This window comes from Bufo gargarizans, unplaced genomic scaffold (assembly GCF_014858855.1).
Source record: "Bufo gargarizans isolate SCDJY-AF-19 unplaced genomic scaffold, ASM1485885v1 original_scaffold_1390_pilon, whole genome shotgun sequence".
Taxonomy (NCBI): Eukaryota; Metazoa; Chordata; class Amphibia; order Anura; family Bufonidae; genus Bufo; species Bufo gargarizans.
In genome coordinates this window covers 51941-67523 of record NW_025334334.1, presented here as the reverse complement: position 1 = coordinate 67523, position 15583 = coordinate 51941, and the positions used below count along the sequence as shown (strand labels likewise).

The window sequence follows — 15583 nt, the reverse complement described above, 5'->3', positions numbered from 1 at the left end:
GCCCTCGTCTGTGTGGTAACAGGACAACGCTACAGTACACAATGCCCGCAAGACAAGGGGCTTCTTCCAGGAGAAGAACATCACTCTTTTGGCCCATCCTGCGTGTTCCCCTGATCTGAATCCAATTGAGAACCTTTGGGGATGGATGGCAAGGGAAGTTTACAAAAATGGCCACTAGTTCCAGACAGTAGATGGCCTTCGTGCGGCCGTCTCCACCACTTGGAGAAATGTTCCCACTCACCTCATGGAAACGCTTGCATCAAGCATGCCGAGACAATAACGGCGGAGCTACTCATTACTGAGGTCATGTTTGGAAGTTGGATTTCTGTTTTGGGGTCTAGTTTTTTTTTTGGAGGTGTGGGCCTAAACTTTTGATCAGCTGAAAAACAGCCTGTCTCAGTTTATTCGTTGTTTTCATTAAACTGAATGCTCAAAAAATGTTTCTCTCCCTCCCGTCTCTTCTTGTTGCAGGTTGAAGCTCCACTTAGAACCTTGTGAAGATCCAGCCAGGCTAAATAGGATTGTTTGCCATTTTTCAGGACTGTATCAGTGTAGACAGAGGCCTAGTGTCCATTCACTGACAGCAAACAAAGTGGTGAGAGTGCAGAACATGAGCTACACTACAGGTCAACCATGTAGACCAACCAGGAGGATGGGCAGCACCGAGAGGCGGGGGCCGCAGAGGGTCCCTCCCCGAGAGGCGGGGGTCCCTTCCCGATAGGCGGGGGGCCGCAGGGAGTCCCTCCCTGAGAGGCGGGGCCGCAGGGAGTCCCTCCCCGAGAGGCGGGGCCGCAGGGGTCCCTCCCCGAGAGGCGGGGGGCCGCAGGGGGTCCCTCCCCGAGAGGCGGGGCCGCAGGGGGTCCCTCCCCGAGAGGCGGGGCCGCAGGGGGTCCCTCCCCGAGAGGCGGGGCCGCAGGGGGTCCCTCCCCGAGAGGCGGGGCCGCAGGGGGTCCCTCCCCGAGAGGCGGGGCCGCAGGGGGTCCCTCCCCGAGAGGCGGGGCCGCAGGGGGTCCCTCCCCGAGAGGCGGGGCCGCAGGGGTCCCTCCCCGAGAGGCGGGGGCCGCAGAGATTCCTCAGAATCCCCCAATACATCCTCACCTTCCTGCAGGCGCTGGACCTTCTCCTTGATGGCGCTCATCATGGCATCGGCACACAGGGCATAGAGGTCGGCCCCAGTCAGGGCAGCAGGACAGTGATGTAAGACGTGGGACAGATCCACCGCCGAGTCCAGAGAGAACCTGCCCAAGAAGAGGAGGAGCCAAGTGAGGAGGAGGAGGAGCCCAGCACCGACCAAGTAAGGACAAAAAAACCTGCCCCCGATGTCACATGATGTAGGGGCTCCTCTCTCCCCGCACAGTACAGCAGTATAACTCTCAGCGGAGCTACGGATGACTACTCACCTACGGGTCACGGCTTCCAGGACTCGCAGCTGGGAGTCACGGTCTTCATTTAACCCTACGTACACCAGCTTGTCAAACCTGGGAGGGAAGGAGAGTCGGTTGAGAGAAGAGATTGGCCCCTCCCCCACAGTCTATGATGCGGTGCCTCGTGCCTCACTGTAATACAGCAGAAGACCCCCATCTGGGTAAGAACATCTGCACCCCCCGCTGTAGAGGGGCCCCATCGCCTGGCTCCGCGGCCCCATCTGCACGAGGAGTTCTCCAAGATGTGGATTTCACAGCCAGCCGCCATGACTATGCCTCTCCCACCTCATACCTCGTCCAGAGGGTGTCAGGGTAGCACCATCATTCCTTAAAGGGAACCTGTCACCGGGATTTTGTGTATAGAGCTGAGGCCATGGGCTGCTAGATGGCCGCTAGCACATCCGCAATACCCAATCCCCATAGCTCTGTGTGCTTTTATTGTGAAAAAAAAATATTTGATACATATGCAAATTAACCTGAGACGAGTCCTGTCCCCGAGACACGAGTCCTGTCCCCGAGACACGAGTCCTGTCCCCGAGACACGAGTCCTGTCCCCGAGACACGAGTCCTGTCCCCGAGACACGAGTCCTGTCCCCGAGACACGAGTCCTGTCCCAGAGACACGAGTCCTGTCCCAGAGACACGAGTCCTGTCCCAGAGACACGAGTCCTGTCCCAGAGACACGAGTCCTGTCCCAGAGACACGAGTCCTGTCCCAGAGACACGAGTCCTGTCCCAGAGACACGAGTCCTGTCCCCGAGACACGAGTCCTGTCCCCAGGACTCATCTCTGGTTAATTTGCATATGTATCAAATCTTTTTTTTTTACACAATAAAAGCACACAGAGCTATGGGGACTGGGTATTGCAGATGTGCTAGCGGCCATCTAGCAACCCATGTCCTCAGCTCTATACGCAAAATCCTGGTGACAGGTTCCCTTTAAAGTCCTCTCAAAAGCCCAGGTCACATGACAGGAAGTTAGTGCGTAATAGAGCGAGTCTGCTGAGGTTACCGTGACAACCGCAGAGCAAGCACAAGATCCACATGGAAGCAGCGGAGGGGACCACCCCCACACCAGACATTCACCCTGGTCCTGTACCAGGGTCATGTAGAATAAATGGGGGGCTACATAAGGGGGTGTCCTGATGGGGGTTACCTCCCAGGCCGGAGCAGCGCAGGATCCAGCAGGTCAGGACGATTCGTGGCTCCAATCACAAAGAGGTCAGTGGAGGAGTGCAGGCCGTCCATCTCGGCCAGCAGCTGGGACACCACCCTGAGGACAGAGCGACAATCAGAGGGGGCGCCGGCGGACGTGACCAGGGCCGAGTCCATACTGTGCAGAGAATACATCTCACCGGTCCATCACACCTCCCGAGTCCCCGCTCCGCCCCCGGTTCGGGGCCAGCGAGTCCAGCTCATCGAAGAATATAATGCAAGGAGAAGCCGCTCGAGCCCTGGAGAAGACTGCAGAGAGAGGACAATGAGGAGGCGCCGGCAGGGGCGGGCCCCAAAAAAACCCCACTGCGCCGGCAGGGGTGGGCCGAAAAAAAACCCACTGCGCTGGCAGGGGTGGCACGCGCCCGCGCACACACACACACACACACACACGGACAGGGATGGTGCGCACGGACAGGGGTGGCGCGCACACACACACGGACAGGGGTGGCGCGCACACACACACGGACAGGGGTGGCACGCACACACACACGGACAGGGGTGGCGCGCACGCGCACACACACACGGACAGGGGTGGCGCGCACACACACACGGACAGGGGTGGCGCGCACACACACACGGACAGGGGTGGCGCGCACACACACACGGACAGGGGTGGCGCACACACACACACACGGACAGGGGTGGCGCACACACACACACGGACAGGGGTGGCGCACACACACACACGGACAGGGGTGGCGCACACACACACACGGACAGGGGTGGCGCACACACACACACGGACAGGGGTGGCGCACACACACACACGGACAGGGGTGGCGCACACACACACAGACAGGGGTGGCGCACACACACACAGACAGGGGTGGCGCACACACACACAGACAGGGGTGGCACGCACACACACACGGACAGGGGTGGCACGCACACACACACGGACAGGGGTGGCACGCACACACACGGACAGGGGTGGCACGCACACACACGGACAGGGGTGGCACGCACACACACGGACAGGGGTGGCACGCACACACACGGACAGGGGTGGCACGCACACACACGGACAGGGGTGGCACGCACACACACACACGGACAGGGGTGGCACGCACAACACACACGGACAGGGGTGGCGCGCACACACACACGGACAGGGGTGGCGCGCGCACACACACACGGACAGGGGTGGCGCGCGCACACACACACGGACAGGGGTGGCGCGCGCACACACACGGACAGGGGTGGCGCGCGCACACACACGGACAGGGGTGGCACGCACACACACGGACAGGGGTGGCACGCACACACACGGACAGGGGTGGCACGCACACACACACACACGGACAGGGGTGGCGCGCACACACACACGGACAGGGGTGGCGCGCACACACACACACGGACAGGGGTGGCGCGCGCACACACACGGACAGGGGTGGCGCGCGCACACACACGGACAGGGGTGGCGCGCGCACACACACGGACAGGGGTGGCGCGCGCACACACACGGACAGGGGTGGCGCGCGCACACACACGGACAGGGGTGGCGTGCGCACACACACACGGACAGGGGTGGCGTGCGCACACACACACGGACAGGGGTGGCGTGCGCACACACACACGGACAGGGGTGGGGCACACACACACACGGACAGGGGTGGGGCGCACACACACACACGGACAGGGGTGGCGCGCACACACACACACGGACAGGGGTGGCGCGCACACACACACGGACAGGGGTGGCGCGCACACACACACGGACAGGGGTGGCGCGCACACACACACGGACAGGGGTGGCGCGCACACACACACGGACAGGGGTGGCGCGCACACACACACGGACAGGGGTGGCGCGCACACACACACGGACAGGGGTGGCGCGCACACACACACGGACAGGGGTGGCGCACACACACACACGGACAGGGGTGGCGCGTGCACACACACGGACAGGGGTGGCGCGCGCACACACACGGACAGGGGTGGCGCACACACACGGACAGGGGTGGCGCGCGCACACACACACACGGACAGGGGTGGCACGCACACATACAGGGGTGGGGCGCGCACACACACACACGGACAGGGGTGGCGCGCGCACACACACGGACAGTGGGCGCACAGGTGTCTCACCTTCTCGGACGTTCTCCTCGCTCTGGCCCACGTACATGTTAATTAATTCTGGTCCCTTCACGCTGCAAAGAAAGAAGAAAACCTGGACAAAAAGTCCTGAACAGACCCCCCCTCCCCCGTGCGCTTCGTATAGATCTATACGAGTGTATTACTGTACTGGAGCGGCGGCATGAAGCGCACAGCGTCATAGCAACCAATGATGTCAGGCCGGGATACCAGCGACCGCTCACGTCCGTGTTCCACGGTGGTGTGCATTCGGCCTCAACCTGTGATGTCTGTACCAGGAGACCCACCCTCAGGCCCCGCTCCGATGCAACCCCCCTCCCCCATGCCAATCAGTGCTGTGTGAAGGGGGACAGAAAGTGCGAGTGAAGGCGGACGATGGCGCTCACATGTGCGGCTACCTGAGGAAGGTCATGGCGCACTCGGTGGCAACAGCTTTGGCCAGCAGGGTTTTTCCTGTTCCTGGGGGCCCATACAGCAAGATCCCCGACCTCCTGAGCCCCAAGGCCAGCACCTCAGGGTGCTCCAGAGGGAGCTGCACCGTGTCCAAGAGCTGACGCTTAGCATCTTCTAGTCCTCCCACATCCGTCCAGCGCACACAGGGGACCTGAGGAAACAGAGGACACCAGTCAGGAGGAGCACAAGTAGACTGCGGGGGCACGCCCTCCTGTGGGGGTCCCCTGCACAAGGTGTGCCAAACTGTATAGCACTCAGTTCTTACTGACATTGCTGGTAAAGATGGCCGCCCCCAAACACCTCCCCGCCGCCTGTGCAGGGCCCCTCCTCCGCCTGTGCAGGGCCCCTCCCACGCCGCCTGTGCAGGGCCCCTCCCCCGCTGGGGCTATCCGCCGTGGCGCCCAGGTGGTCGCTGTAGCGCTCACCTCAGATTCAGCTCACTGCTGAGTAAACATGGTTATTCCCCCGTAGAGGACCCTCGCCATACATGTGCAGGAGCTGCGCCCACCCGGTCAGCGGCACGGACACGGCAGTCACTGACAACCGGACCTCTGCTGCATACGCCGGCAACGGTAAAAACAGCTGACCGCGGCATGCAGGGGGTCTGCGGAGGGTACAGGATCCCTCCGCGTCTCCATCGAGCCCCAGCTCTGCAGTGAAAAAAAACTGAGCTCAAACTATTCTTTATTTGTCACCTTACATCATAAAAAGTGCAACACCAAGCAATCAAAAAGGCGTATGCCCCCCCGCAAAAACGGAGCGCCTCTATAAGACAATCGGCCAGAAAATAAAAGAACTTTGGCTCTCAGAACATGGAGGCACTAAAACAGGATTTTATTTTTGTTTCAAAAATGCTTTTATTGTGTAAAACCTAACTAAATAATCAAAGTAGACATATTTGGTATCGCCGTGTCCGTAACAACCTGCTGTACAAAAATATCACATGACCTAACCCCTCAAGTTTTTTTTATCAGCTTACATCACAAAAAGTGTAATACCAAGCGACCAAAAAGTCCTACACACCCCAAAATAGTGTCAGTCATCTCATCCCACAAAAAATGAGCCTGTACATAAGACAGTCGCCCAAATAATAAAAAAAAAATATGGCTTTCAGAATATGGAGACACAAAAAAAAAATATATTATTATGTAAAACCTAAACAAAACCCAAAAATGTGTCAAATTTGGTATTGTGTCCGTGACAACCCGCTCTATAGAAATACCACATGATCTAACCTGTCAGATGAACATTGAAAAAAATACCAAAAATTTAAAGGGCTTCTGTCAGCCACTAAACCGGTTAATAATAATCCCTACACTGCGAGCTCCCTGTACATAAGCTAAATATTCATTTTGGTTCTGTAGATTCTGTTAAAAAGCAAGTTTTATAATATGTAAATTACCTTGCTACCAGCAAGTAGGGCGACACTTTTTGTGATGTAAGCTGATAAAAAAACTTGAGGGGTTAGGTCATGTGATATTTTTGTACAGCAGGTCGTTACGGACACGGCGATACCAAATATGTCTACTTTGCTAATGACGCCCCCTCCGCTGTGTGATTGACAGGGCCAGGGAACGGGATCGTTCTCTGCTGGCCCTGTTTGAATTCAAAATATCGCGCCTGCGCCGTACCTGTCTTTAATCGGCGCAGGCGCACTGAGAGACGGCCGCTCCATCCTCAATGCGCCTGCGCCGGGTGTAGATGTGACGTCATCAGCGCAGGCGCATTGAGGATGGAGCGGCCGAGAGAGCGGCCGCCTCTCAGTGCGCCTGCGCCGATTGAAGACAGGTACGGCGCAGGCGCGATATTTTGAATTCAAACAGGACCAGCAGAGAACGATCCCGTTCCCTGGCCCTGTCACTCACACAGTGGAGGGGGCGTCATTAGCAGCGGAGGATGCGGCCGCCCTACTTACTGGTAGCAAGGTAATTTACATATTATAAAACTTGATTTTTAACAAAATCTACAGAACCAAAATGAATATTTAGCTTATGTACAAGGAGCTCGCAGTGTAGGGATGAATATTTAGCTTATGTACAGGGAGCTCGCAGTGTAGGGATGAATATTTAGCTTATGTACAGGGAGCTCGCAGTGTAGGGATGAATATTTAGCTTATGTACAGGGAGCTCGCAGTGTAGGGATGAATATTTAGCTTATGTACAGGGAGCTCGCAGTGTAGGGATGAATATTTAGCTTATGTACAGGGAGCTCGCAGTGTAGGGATGAATATTTAGCTTATGTACAGGGAGCTCGCAGTGTAGGGATGAATATTAGCTTATGTACAGGGAGCTCGCAGTGTAGGGATGAATATTTAGCTTATGTACAGGGAGCTCGCAGTGTAGGGATGAATATTTAGCTTATGTACAGGGCGCTCGCAGTGTAGGGATGAATATTTAGCTTATGTACAGGGAGCTCGCAGTGTAGGGATGAATATTTAGCTTATGTACAGGGAGCTCGCAGTGTAGGGATGAATATTTAGCTTATGTACAGGGAGCTCGCAGTGTAGGGATGAATATTTAGCTTATGTACAGGGAGCTCGCAGTGTAGGGATGAATATTTAGCTTATGTACAGGGCGCTCGCAGTGTAGGGATGAATATTTAGCTTATGTACAGGGAGCTCGCAGTGTAGGGATGAATATTTAGCTTATGCTACAGGGAGCTCGCAGTGTAGGGATGAATATTTAGCTTATGTACAGGGAGCTCGCAGTGTAGGGATGAATATTTAGCTTATGTACAGGGAGCTCGCAGTGTAGGGATGAATATTTAGCTTATGTACAGGGAGCTCGCAGTGTAGGGATGAATATTTAGCTTATGTACAGGGCGCTCGCAGTGTAGGGATGAATATTTAGCTTATGTACAGGGAGCTCGCAGTGTAGGGATGAATATTTAGCTTATGTACAGGGAGCTCGCAGTGTAGGGATGAATATTTAGCTTATGTACAGGGAGCTCGCAGTGTAGGGATGAATATTTAGCTTATGTACAGGGAGCTCGCAGTGTAGGGATGAATATTTAGCTTATGTACAGGGAGCTCGCAGTGTAGGGATGAATATTTAGCTTATGTACAGGGAGCTCGCAGTGTAGGGATGAATATTTAGCTTATGTACAGGGAGCTCGCAGTGTAGAGATGAATATTTAGCTTATGTACAGGGAGCTCGCAGTGTAGGGATGAATATTTAGCTTATGTACAGGGAGCTCGCAGTGTAGGGATGAATATTTAGCTTATGTACAGGGAGCTCGCAGTGTAGGGATGAATATTTAGCTTATGTACAGGGAGCTCGCAGTGTAGGGATGAATATTTAGCTTATGTACAGGGAGCTCGCAGTGTAGGGATGAATATTTAGCTTATGTACAGGGAGCTCGCAGTGTAGGGATGAATATTTAGCTTATGTACAGGGAGCTCGCAGTGTAGGGATGAATATTTAGCTTATGTACAGGGAGCTCGCAGTGTAGGGATGAATATTTAGCTTATGTACAGGGAGCTCGCAGTGTAGGGATGAATATTTAGCTTATGTACAGGGAGCTCGCAGTGTAGGGATGAATATTTAGCTTATGTACAGGGAGCTCGCAGTGTAGGGATGAATATTTAGCTTATGTACAGGGCGCTCGCAGTGTAGGGATGAATATTTAGCTTATGTACAGGGAGCTCGCAGTGTAGGGATGAATATTTAGCTTATGTACAGGGAGCTCGCAGTGTAGGGATGAATATTTAGCTTATGTACAGGGAGCTCGCAGTGTAGGGATGAATATTTAGCTTATGTACAGGGAGCTCGCAGTGTAGGGATGAATATTTAGCTTATGTACAGGGAGCTCGCAGTGTAGGGATGAATATTTAGCTTATGTACAGGGAGCTCGCAGTGTAGGGATGAATATTTAGCTTATGTACAGGGAGCTCGCAGTGTAGGGATGAATATTTAGCTTATGTACAGGGAGCTCGCAGTGTAGGGATGAATATTTAGCTTATGTACAGGGAGCTCGCAGTGTAGGGATGAATATTTAGCTTATGTACAGGGAGCTCGCAGTGTAGGGATGAATATTTAGCTTATGTACAGGGAGCTCGCAGTGTAGGGATGAATATTTAGCTTATGTACAGGGAGCTCGCAGTGTAGGGATGAATATTTAGCTTATGTACAGGGAGCTCGCAGTGTAGGGATGAATATTTAGCTTATGTACAGGGAGCTCGCAGTGTAGGGATGAATATTTAGCTTATGTACAGGGAGCTCGCAGTGTAGGGATGAATATTTAGCTTATGTACAGGGAGCTCGCAGTGTAGGGATGAATATTTAGCTTATGTACAGGGAGCTCGCAGTGTAGGGATGAATATTTAGCTTATGTACAGGGAGCTCGCAGTGTAGGGATGAATATTTAGCTTATGTACAGGGAGCTCGCAGTGTAGGGATGATATTTAGCTTATGTACAGGGAGCTCGCAGTGTAGGGATGAATATTTAGCTTATGTACAGGGAGCTCGCAGTGTAGGGATGAATATTTAGCTTATGTACAGGGAGCTCGCAGTGTAGGGATGAATATTTAGCTTATGTACAGGGAGCTCGCAGTGTAGGATGAATATTTAGCTTATGTACAGGGAGCTCGCAGTGTAGGGATGAATATTTAGCTTATGTACAGGGAGCTCGCAGTGTAGGGATGAATATTTAGCTTATGTACAGGGAGCTCGCAGTGTAGGGATTATTATTAACCGGTTTAGTGGCTGACAGAAGCCCTTTAAACGGTGCCAAAACAAACAGTGCAATATGGAGCAACCAAAAATCATCTGTAAACTAAAAATAGTCCAAAAAAACTGCCACCTATCCTGTAGTTTCCAAAATGGGGTCACTTTTTTTTAGTTCCTACTCTAGGGGTGCATCAGGAGGGCTTAAAATGCCACACGGCAGCTTAAAGTTATCCCAGTGAATTCAGCCTTCCAAAAACCATACGGCGTTCCTTCCCTTCTCTGCCCTGCCGTGTGCCCGTACAGCAGTTTACGACCACATATGGGGGGGTTTCTGCAAACTACAGAGTCCGGGCAATAAATATGGAGTTTAGTTTGACTGTTAACCCTTGCTTTGTTAGCGAGAAAAAAAAATTAAATGGAAAATCTGCCTAAAAAGTGAAATTCTGAAATTTCAGCTTTATTTTTATTTAATTCTTGTGGAACACCTAAAGGGTTAACAAAGTTTGTAAAACGTTTCAAAAGTTTTGAATATCTTGAGGGGTGTACTTTGTAAAATGGGGTCATATTGGGTGGTTTCTATTATGTAAGCCTCACAGAGTGACTTCAGACCTGAACTGGTCCTAAAAAAGTGGGGTTTGGAAATTTTCAGAAAAATTTCAAGATTTACTTATAAGCCTTCTAAGGCGGCGGAGGAGGGGCTCTGCACGGGCGGGGGGAAGGAGGGGCCCTGCACGGGCGGCACGGGGCAGGAGCCCTGCACGGGCGCGGGGGAAGGAGGGGGGGGGCCTGCACGGGCGGGCGTGGGGGGGGGGGGGGGGCGCCGGGGCTGCACGGGCGGGGGGCCTGCACGGGCAGATCCCACACTTCTTCCTCTTGTACACCTAATAGAGGGCTCATTGCTATAGTTTAGCATTTTAGGTTTTTGTGCTATTTTTATGTTGTTACACGTCGGTCACAGATTCCCACATAAGACACTGACGAATAAATGAGTGTCTGGAGGACGGGGAGGTCTCTGACCGCTCCAAATGAACTCTGCCCGTCTACATTTACAATACACTGAAGATAGACTGAGGGGGCAGCCGCTGTATCAAATCCTACTGGATTACACACCTCCACCATCACACTGCTACTACTACACAGCATACCTCCACCATCACACCTCCATACCTCCACCATCACACCTCCATACCTCCACCATCACACTGCTACTACTACACAGCATACCTCCATCATCACACCTCCACCATCACACTGCTACTACTACACAGCATACCTCCACCATCACACCTCCACTATCACACCTCTATCATACCTCCACCATCACACTGCTACTACTACACAGCATACCTCCACTATCACACCTCCATACCTCCACTATCACACCTCTATCATACCTGCACCATGCTTATGGGTCAGAAGCAGGGAAACCAGCGAGGCTCCCAACATGCAGACAGTAGACCCCTAGCCAGAAGATGCATTAGCAGGGCACCCAACGCCTCACAAGAGAACGGTGGTAGGTCCCAGCAGACAGTGGTACCAGGACTTGTCCCGTCCTCTACAGGACACTGACCCCTCTGCCCCTCGGGACCTGTGGCCAGTCACCAGCAGATGAGGCTCCCTTCTCGGGGCTGGGCTGTACCCCCGATATGTCCACTCCATGCTATGGCATCACCCCAGCGAGCTGTCACGGCTGTTTAAGGGTAACAAGAGCATACACAGTAAGAAGAGCTACTGACCGGACCCAAACTAGGGAAGAGAAAGGGTGACCCCTGTCAGACCCTCAACACTCTCCCTATGCTGCTAAAGCACATGCCCGGATCCAAATGGTGGAACGAGGCATGCCCGCGTGCCTAAGACTGATGAGCCCTGTAACCCCTACAATAGTGGAAGGGGCACGGCCACCGATGCCCTGCTCAGAATATGGAGGGAACCGTGGCCACCTCAGATCCAGTCAGGAAATCACCAGGTACACAACAAAGTCTGCACACTTAGCTGATGGAGCTGTAGCCGCAGAGAAGACGGATCCAAGGGCCGCTGGCAATATCCGGAGTGCTTGCAGCAACAGAACACAGGTCCAGAGAAGTAATAGCTTAACAAGTGAAGATACTCAAGGCAGAGCTACAACTGAAAAGAGAAATATAATCCACGCCCTGCAATAAGAGGAGGGGTGATTTAAAGGCAGGGAAATCAAACGCAGGAGGAACAGCTGGGAGTAAAGACCTCATCACAGGGGCGGAGAAACAGAACAGTGAGAACACCTCCAAACTCTAAGTGACATCATCACAGGGGTGGAGACACAGAGCTGTTAGAACGTCTCAAAGCTCTGGTAGTGACAAGGGGTGGAGACACAGAGCTGTGAGAACGTCTCAAAGCTCTGGTAGTGACAGTACCCCCCCCCCCCCTCTACGGGTGGACTCCGGACACCCAGGACCCACCTTCCCAGGATGAGCCCTATGAAATGCCCTGAAAAGGCGAGTGGCTTTAATGTCCGACATCGGAACCCACATCCTCTCCTCAGGACCATAACCCTTCCAATGAACGAGGTACTGAAGAGAACCGCGGACAATGCGAGAGTCCACAATTCTGGAAACCTCAAACTCCAGATTGCCATCAACCAAAATCGGAGGAGGAGGCAAAGAGGAGGGTACCGTGGGCTGGACATATGGTTTTAAGAGAGATCTGTGAAATACATTATGTATCTTCCAAACGCGTGGAAGATCAAGGCGGAAGGCAACAGGATTGATTACTGACAAAATTTTATAAGGCCCAATAAACTTGGGAGCCAATTTCCAGGAAGGAACCTTCAGTTTAATATTTCTTGTAGACAACCACACCAGATCACCCACATTCAGGTCCGGACCAGGCACACGTCTCTTATCAGCCACACGCTTATACTTCTCACTCATCTTTCTGAGATTACTCTGAATCTTTTGCCAAATGGTAGACAAAGACGAGGAAAATCTCTCCTCCTCAGGTAAACCAGAAAGAGCCCCTCCCGAGAATGTCCCAAACTGCGGATGGGACCCATATGCACCAAAAAATGGTGACTTATCAGAAGATTCCTGACGACGGTTGTTCAAAGCAAACTCAGCAAGAGGGAGAAAAGAACACCAATCCTCCTGGTTCTCTGCCACAAAACAGCGCAGATATGTCTCCAGATTCTGATTGAGGCGCTCAGTCTGACCATTCGACTGCGGATGAAAAGCAGAAGAGAAGGACAGCCGAACCCCCAGGCGAGAACAGAAAGCCTTCCAGAACCTGGACACAAACTGCGTGCCCCTATCGGAAACAATATCAGAGGGAATGCCGTGCAATTTAACAATATGGTCGACAAAAGCTTGCGCCAACGTTTTAGCATTGGGTAAACCAGGGAAAGGAACGAAATGAGCCATCTTGCTAAAACGGTCCACGACCACCAGGATCACCGACTTCCCCGAGGAAGATCCGTGATAAAGTCCATGGACAGGTGTGTCCAAGGACGGGAAGGTATGGGTAACGGGAGAAGGGAACCTGAAGGTCGTGAACGAGGGACCTTAGCGCGAGCGCACGTCTCACAAGCCGCCACAAAACCCTCCACAGACTTACGAAGAGCCGGCCACCAAAATCTCTGAGCAATGAGATCTACCGTGGCTCTACTCCCGGGGTGACCAGCAAGAACCGTATCATGATGTTCCTTAAAGAGTTTGTGACGTAGCTCAGGAGGCACGAACAACTTCCCGGAGGGACAACGGGCAGGTGCCTCAGACTGGGCAGCCTGGACCTCGGCCTCCAAATCGGAATATATAGCAGAAACAACTACCCCCTCCGCCAAAATGGGACCCGGGTCTTCGGAGTTTCCTCCCCCCGGAAAACAGCGAGAGAGAGCATCAGCCTTCACATTCTTGATCCCAGGGCGGAAAGTAACAACAAAATTGAATCTGGAGAAGAACAGAGACCATCTGGCCTGTCTCGGATTCATACGCCTGGCCGACTCCAAGTACGCCAGATTCTTATGGTCGGTAAAAACGGTGATAGGGTGCCTGGCCCCCTCCAACCAATGGCGCCATTCCTCGAAAGCCAACTTGATGGCCAACAACTCCCTATCTCCCACATCATAGTTTCTCTCTGCCGGGGAGAGTTTTCTAGAGAAAAAGGCACAAGGTCGCCATTTGGCAGGAGAGGGGCCCTGGGACAAAACTGCACCCACACCCACCTCGGAAGCATCCACCTCAACAATAAAAGGTAAGGAAACATCGGGATGCACCAAGATGGGAGCAGACGCAAAACTCTCTTTAATCTTAGAAAAGGCTGCAAGCGCCTCCTCCGACCAAGAGGAAAAATCCACCCCCTTTTTTGTCATGTCAGTGAGGGGTTTGACAATAGAGGAATAATTCAAAATGAACTTTCTGTAGTAGTTCGCAAAACCCAGAAAGCGCATCAATGCCTTCTGATTTTCAGGAAGCTCCCACTCCAGCACAGCACGGACCTTCTCCGGATCCATGCGAAAACCAGAAGCAGAGAGGAGAAAACCCAGAAATTGAATCTCCGATACCATAAAAAGACATTTCTCCAGCTTGGCATACAGTTTATTTTCCCGCAGTATCTGCAGGACCTGAAAAAGATGATCCTGATGGGTCTGAACATCAGGGGAAAAAAATCAAAATATCATCAAGATACACCAATACAAATTTCCCCATTAAATGATAGAAAATACTATTAACAAAATGCTGAAAGACGGCCGGAGCATTCATCAGGCCGAAAGGCATAACGAGATTCTCGAAATGCCCGTTAGGGGTATTAAAGGCCGTTTTCCATTCATCCCCCTCTCTGACCCTGACCAGGTTGTACGCGCCTCTCAGATCCAATTTGGAAAACACCTTGGCCCCAACAATTTGGTTGAAGAGGTCCGGGATCAGAGGAAGGGGATAGGGATCGCGAATCGTGATACGGTTCAGCTCCCTAAAATCTAAGCAAGGTCTCAGAGAGCCATCTTTTTTTTTAACAAAAAAAAACCCGCGGCAACAGGTGATTTTGAGGGACGAATATGCCCCTTCTCGAGACTCTCGGAGATATAGGTTCGCATTGCGAGTCTCTCCGGTTGTGAGAGATTGTAGAGGCGTGCCTTTGGCAGCTTGGCGCCGGGAATGAGGTTAATGGGACAGTCAAACTCCCGGTGAGGAGGTAGCTCCTGAACACCGCTCTCAGAAAACACGTCCGAGAAATCAGAGAGAAATGGTGGCACCGTTTTAGTAGACACCTCTGCAAAAGTCGCTGTGAGACAATTCTCTCTACAAAAGTCACTCCACTCATTTATTTGCCTTCCTTGCCAATCAATGGTGGGGTTATGTCTAGTGAGCCAGGGTAACCCCAAAACTAGAGGAGAAGGCAATCCGTTAAGGACAAAACAAGATATCTCCTCCACATGAGTGTCACCTACAGCTAGCCGGATATTGTGAACAATGCCTTTCAGAGATCTCTGCGAGAGTGGAGCAGAGTCAATAGCAAAAACAGGTATATCCTTTTCCAATGTACAAACCTGAAAACCATGCAAGGCTACAAATTGAGTGTCAATAAGATTGACGGCCGCTCCACTATCGACAAAAATCTCACAAGGAATGACTATGCTCTCTAGCGCCACCCTGGCAGACAGGAGAAAACGGGAACTGCAGGTCAGAGGAATAGCATCAATTCCCACATCAACTTTGCCCAAAGTAGCAGATGAAGCAGAACTTGATGATCCACCTCTTG

The 15583-nt window shown here is 52.6% G+C and overlaps 1 protein-coding gene across 1 annotated transcript in view; it reads right to left on the bottom strand.

Moving 5' to 3' along the window:
• Positions 1 to 15583, bottom strand: part of PEX6 (peroxisomal biogenesis factor 6) — a 43221-nt gene that overhangs the window by 1272 nt on the left and 26366 nt on the right. The window contains exons 11-16 of the mRNA XM_044274018.1: positions 5135 to 5340; positions 4731 to 4792; positions 2777 to 2885; positions 2578 to 2694; positions 1401 to 1478; positions 1099 to 1238 (exon numbers count right to left, since the gene is read on the bottom strand). Of these exons, the coding sequence (XP_044129953.1) occupies positions 1099 to 1238; positions 1401 to 1478; positions 2578 to 2694; positions 2777 to 2885; positions 4731 to 4792; positions 5135 to 5340 (712 nt within the window). The remainder of the gene's footprint in view (positions 1 to 1098; positions 1239 to 1400; positions 1479 to 2577; positions 2695 to 2776; positions 2886 to 4730; positions 4793 to 5134; positions 5341 to 15583) is intronic.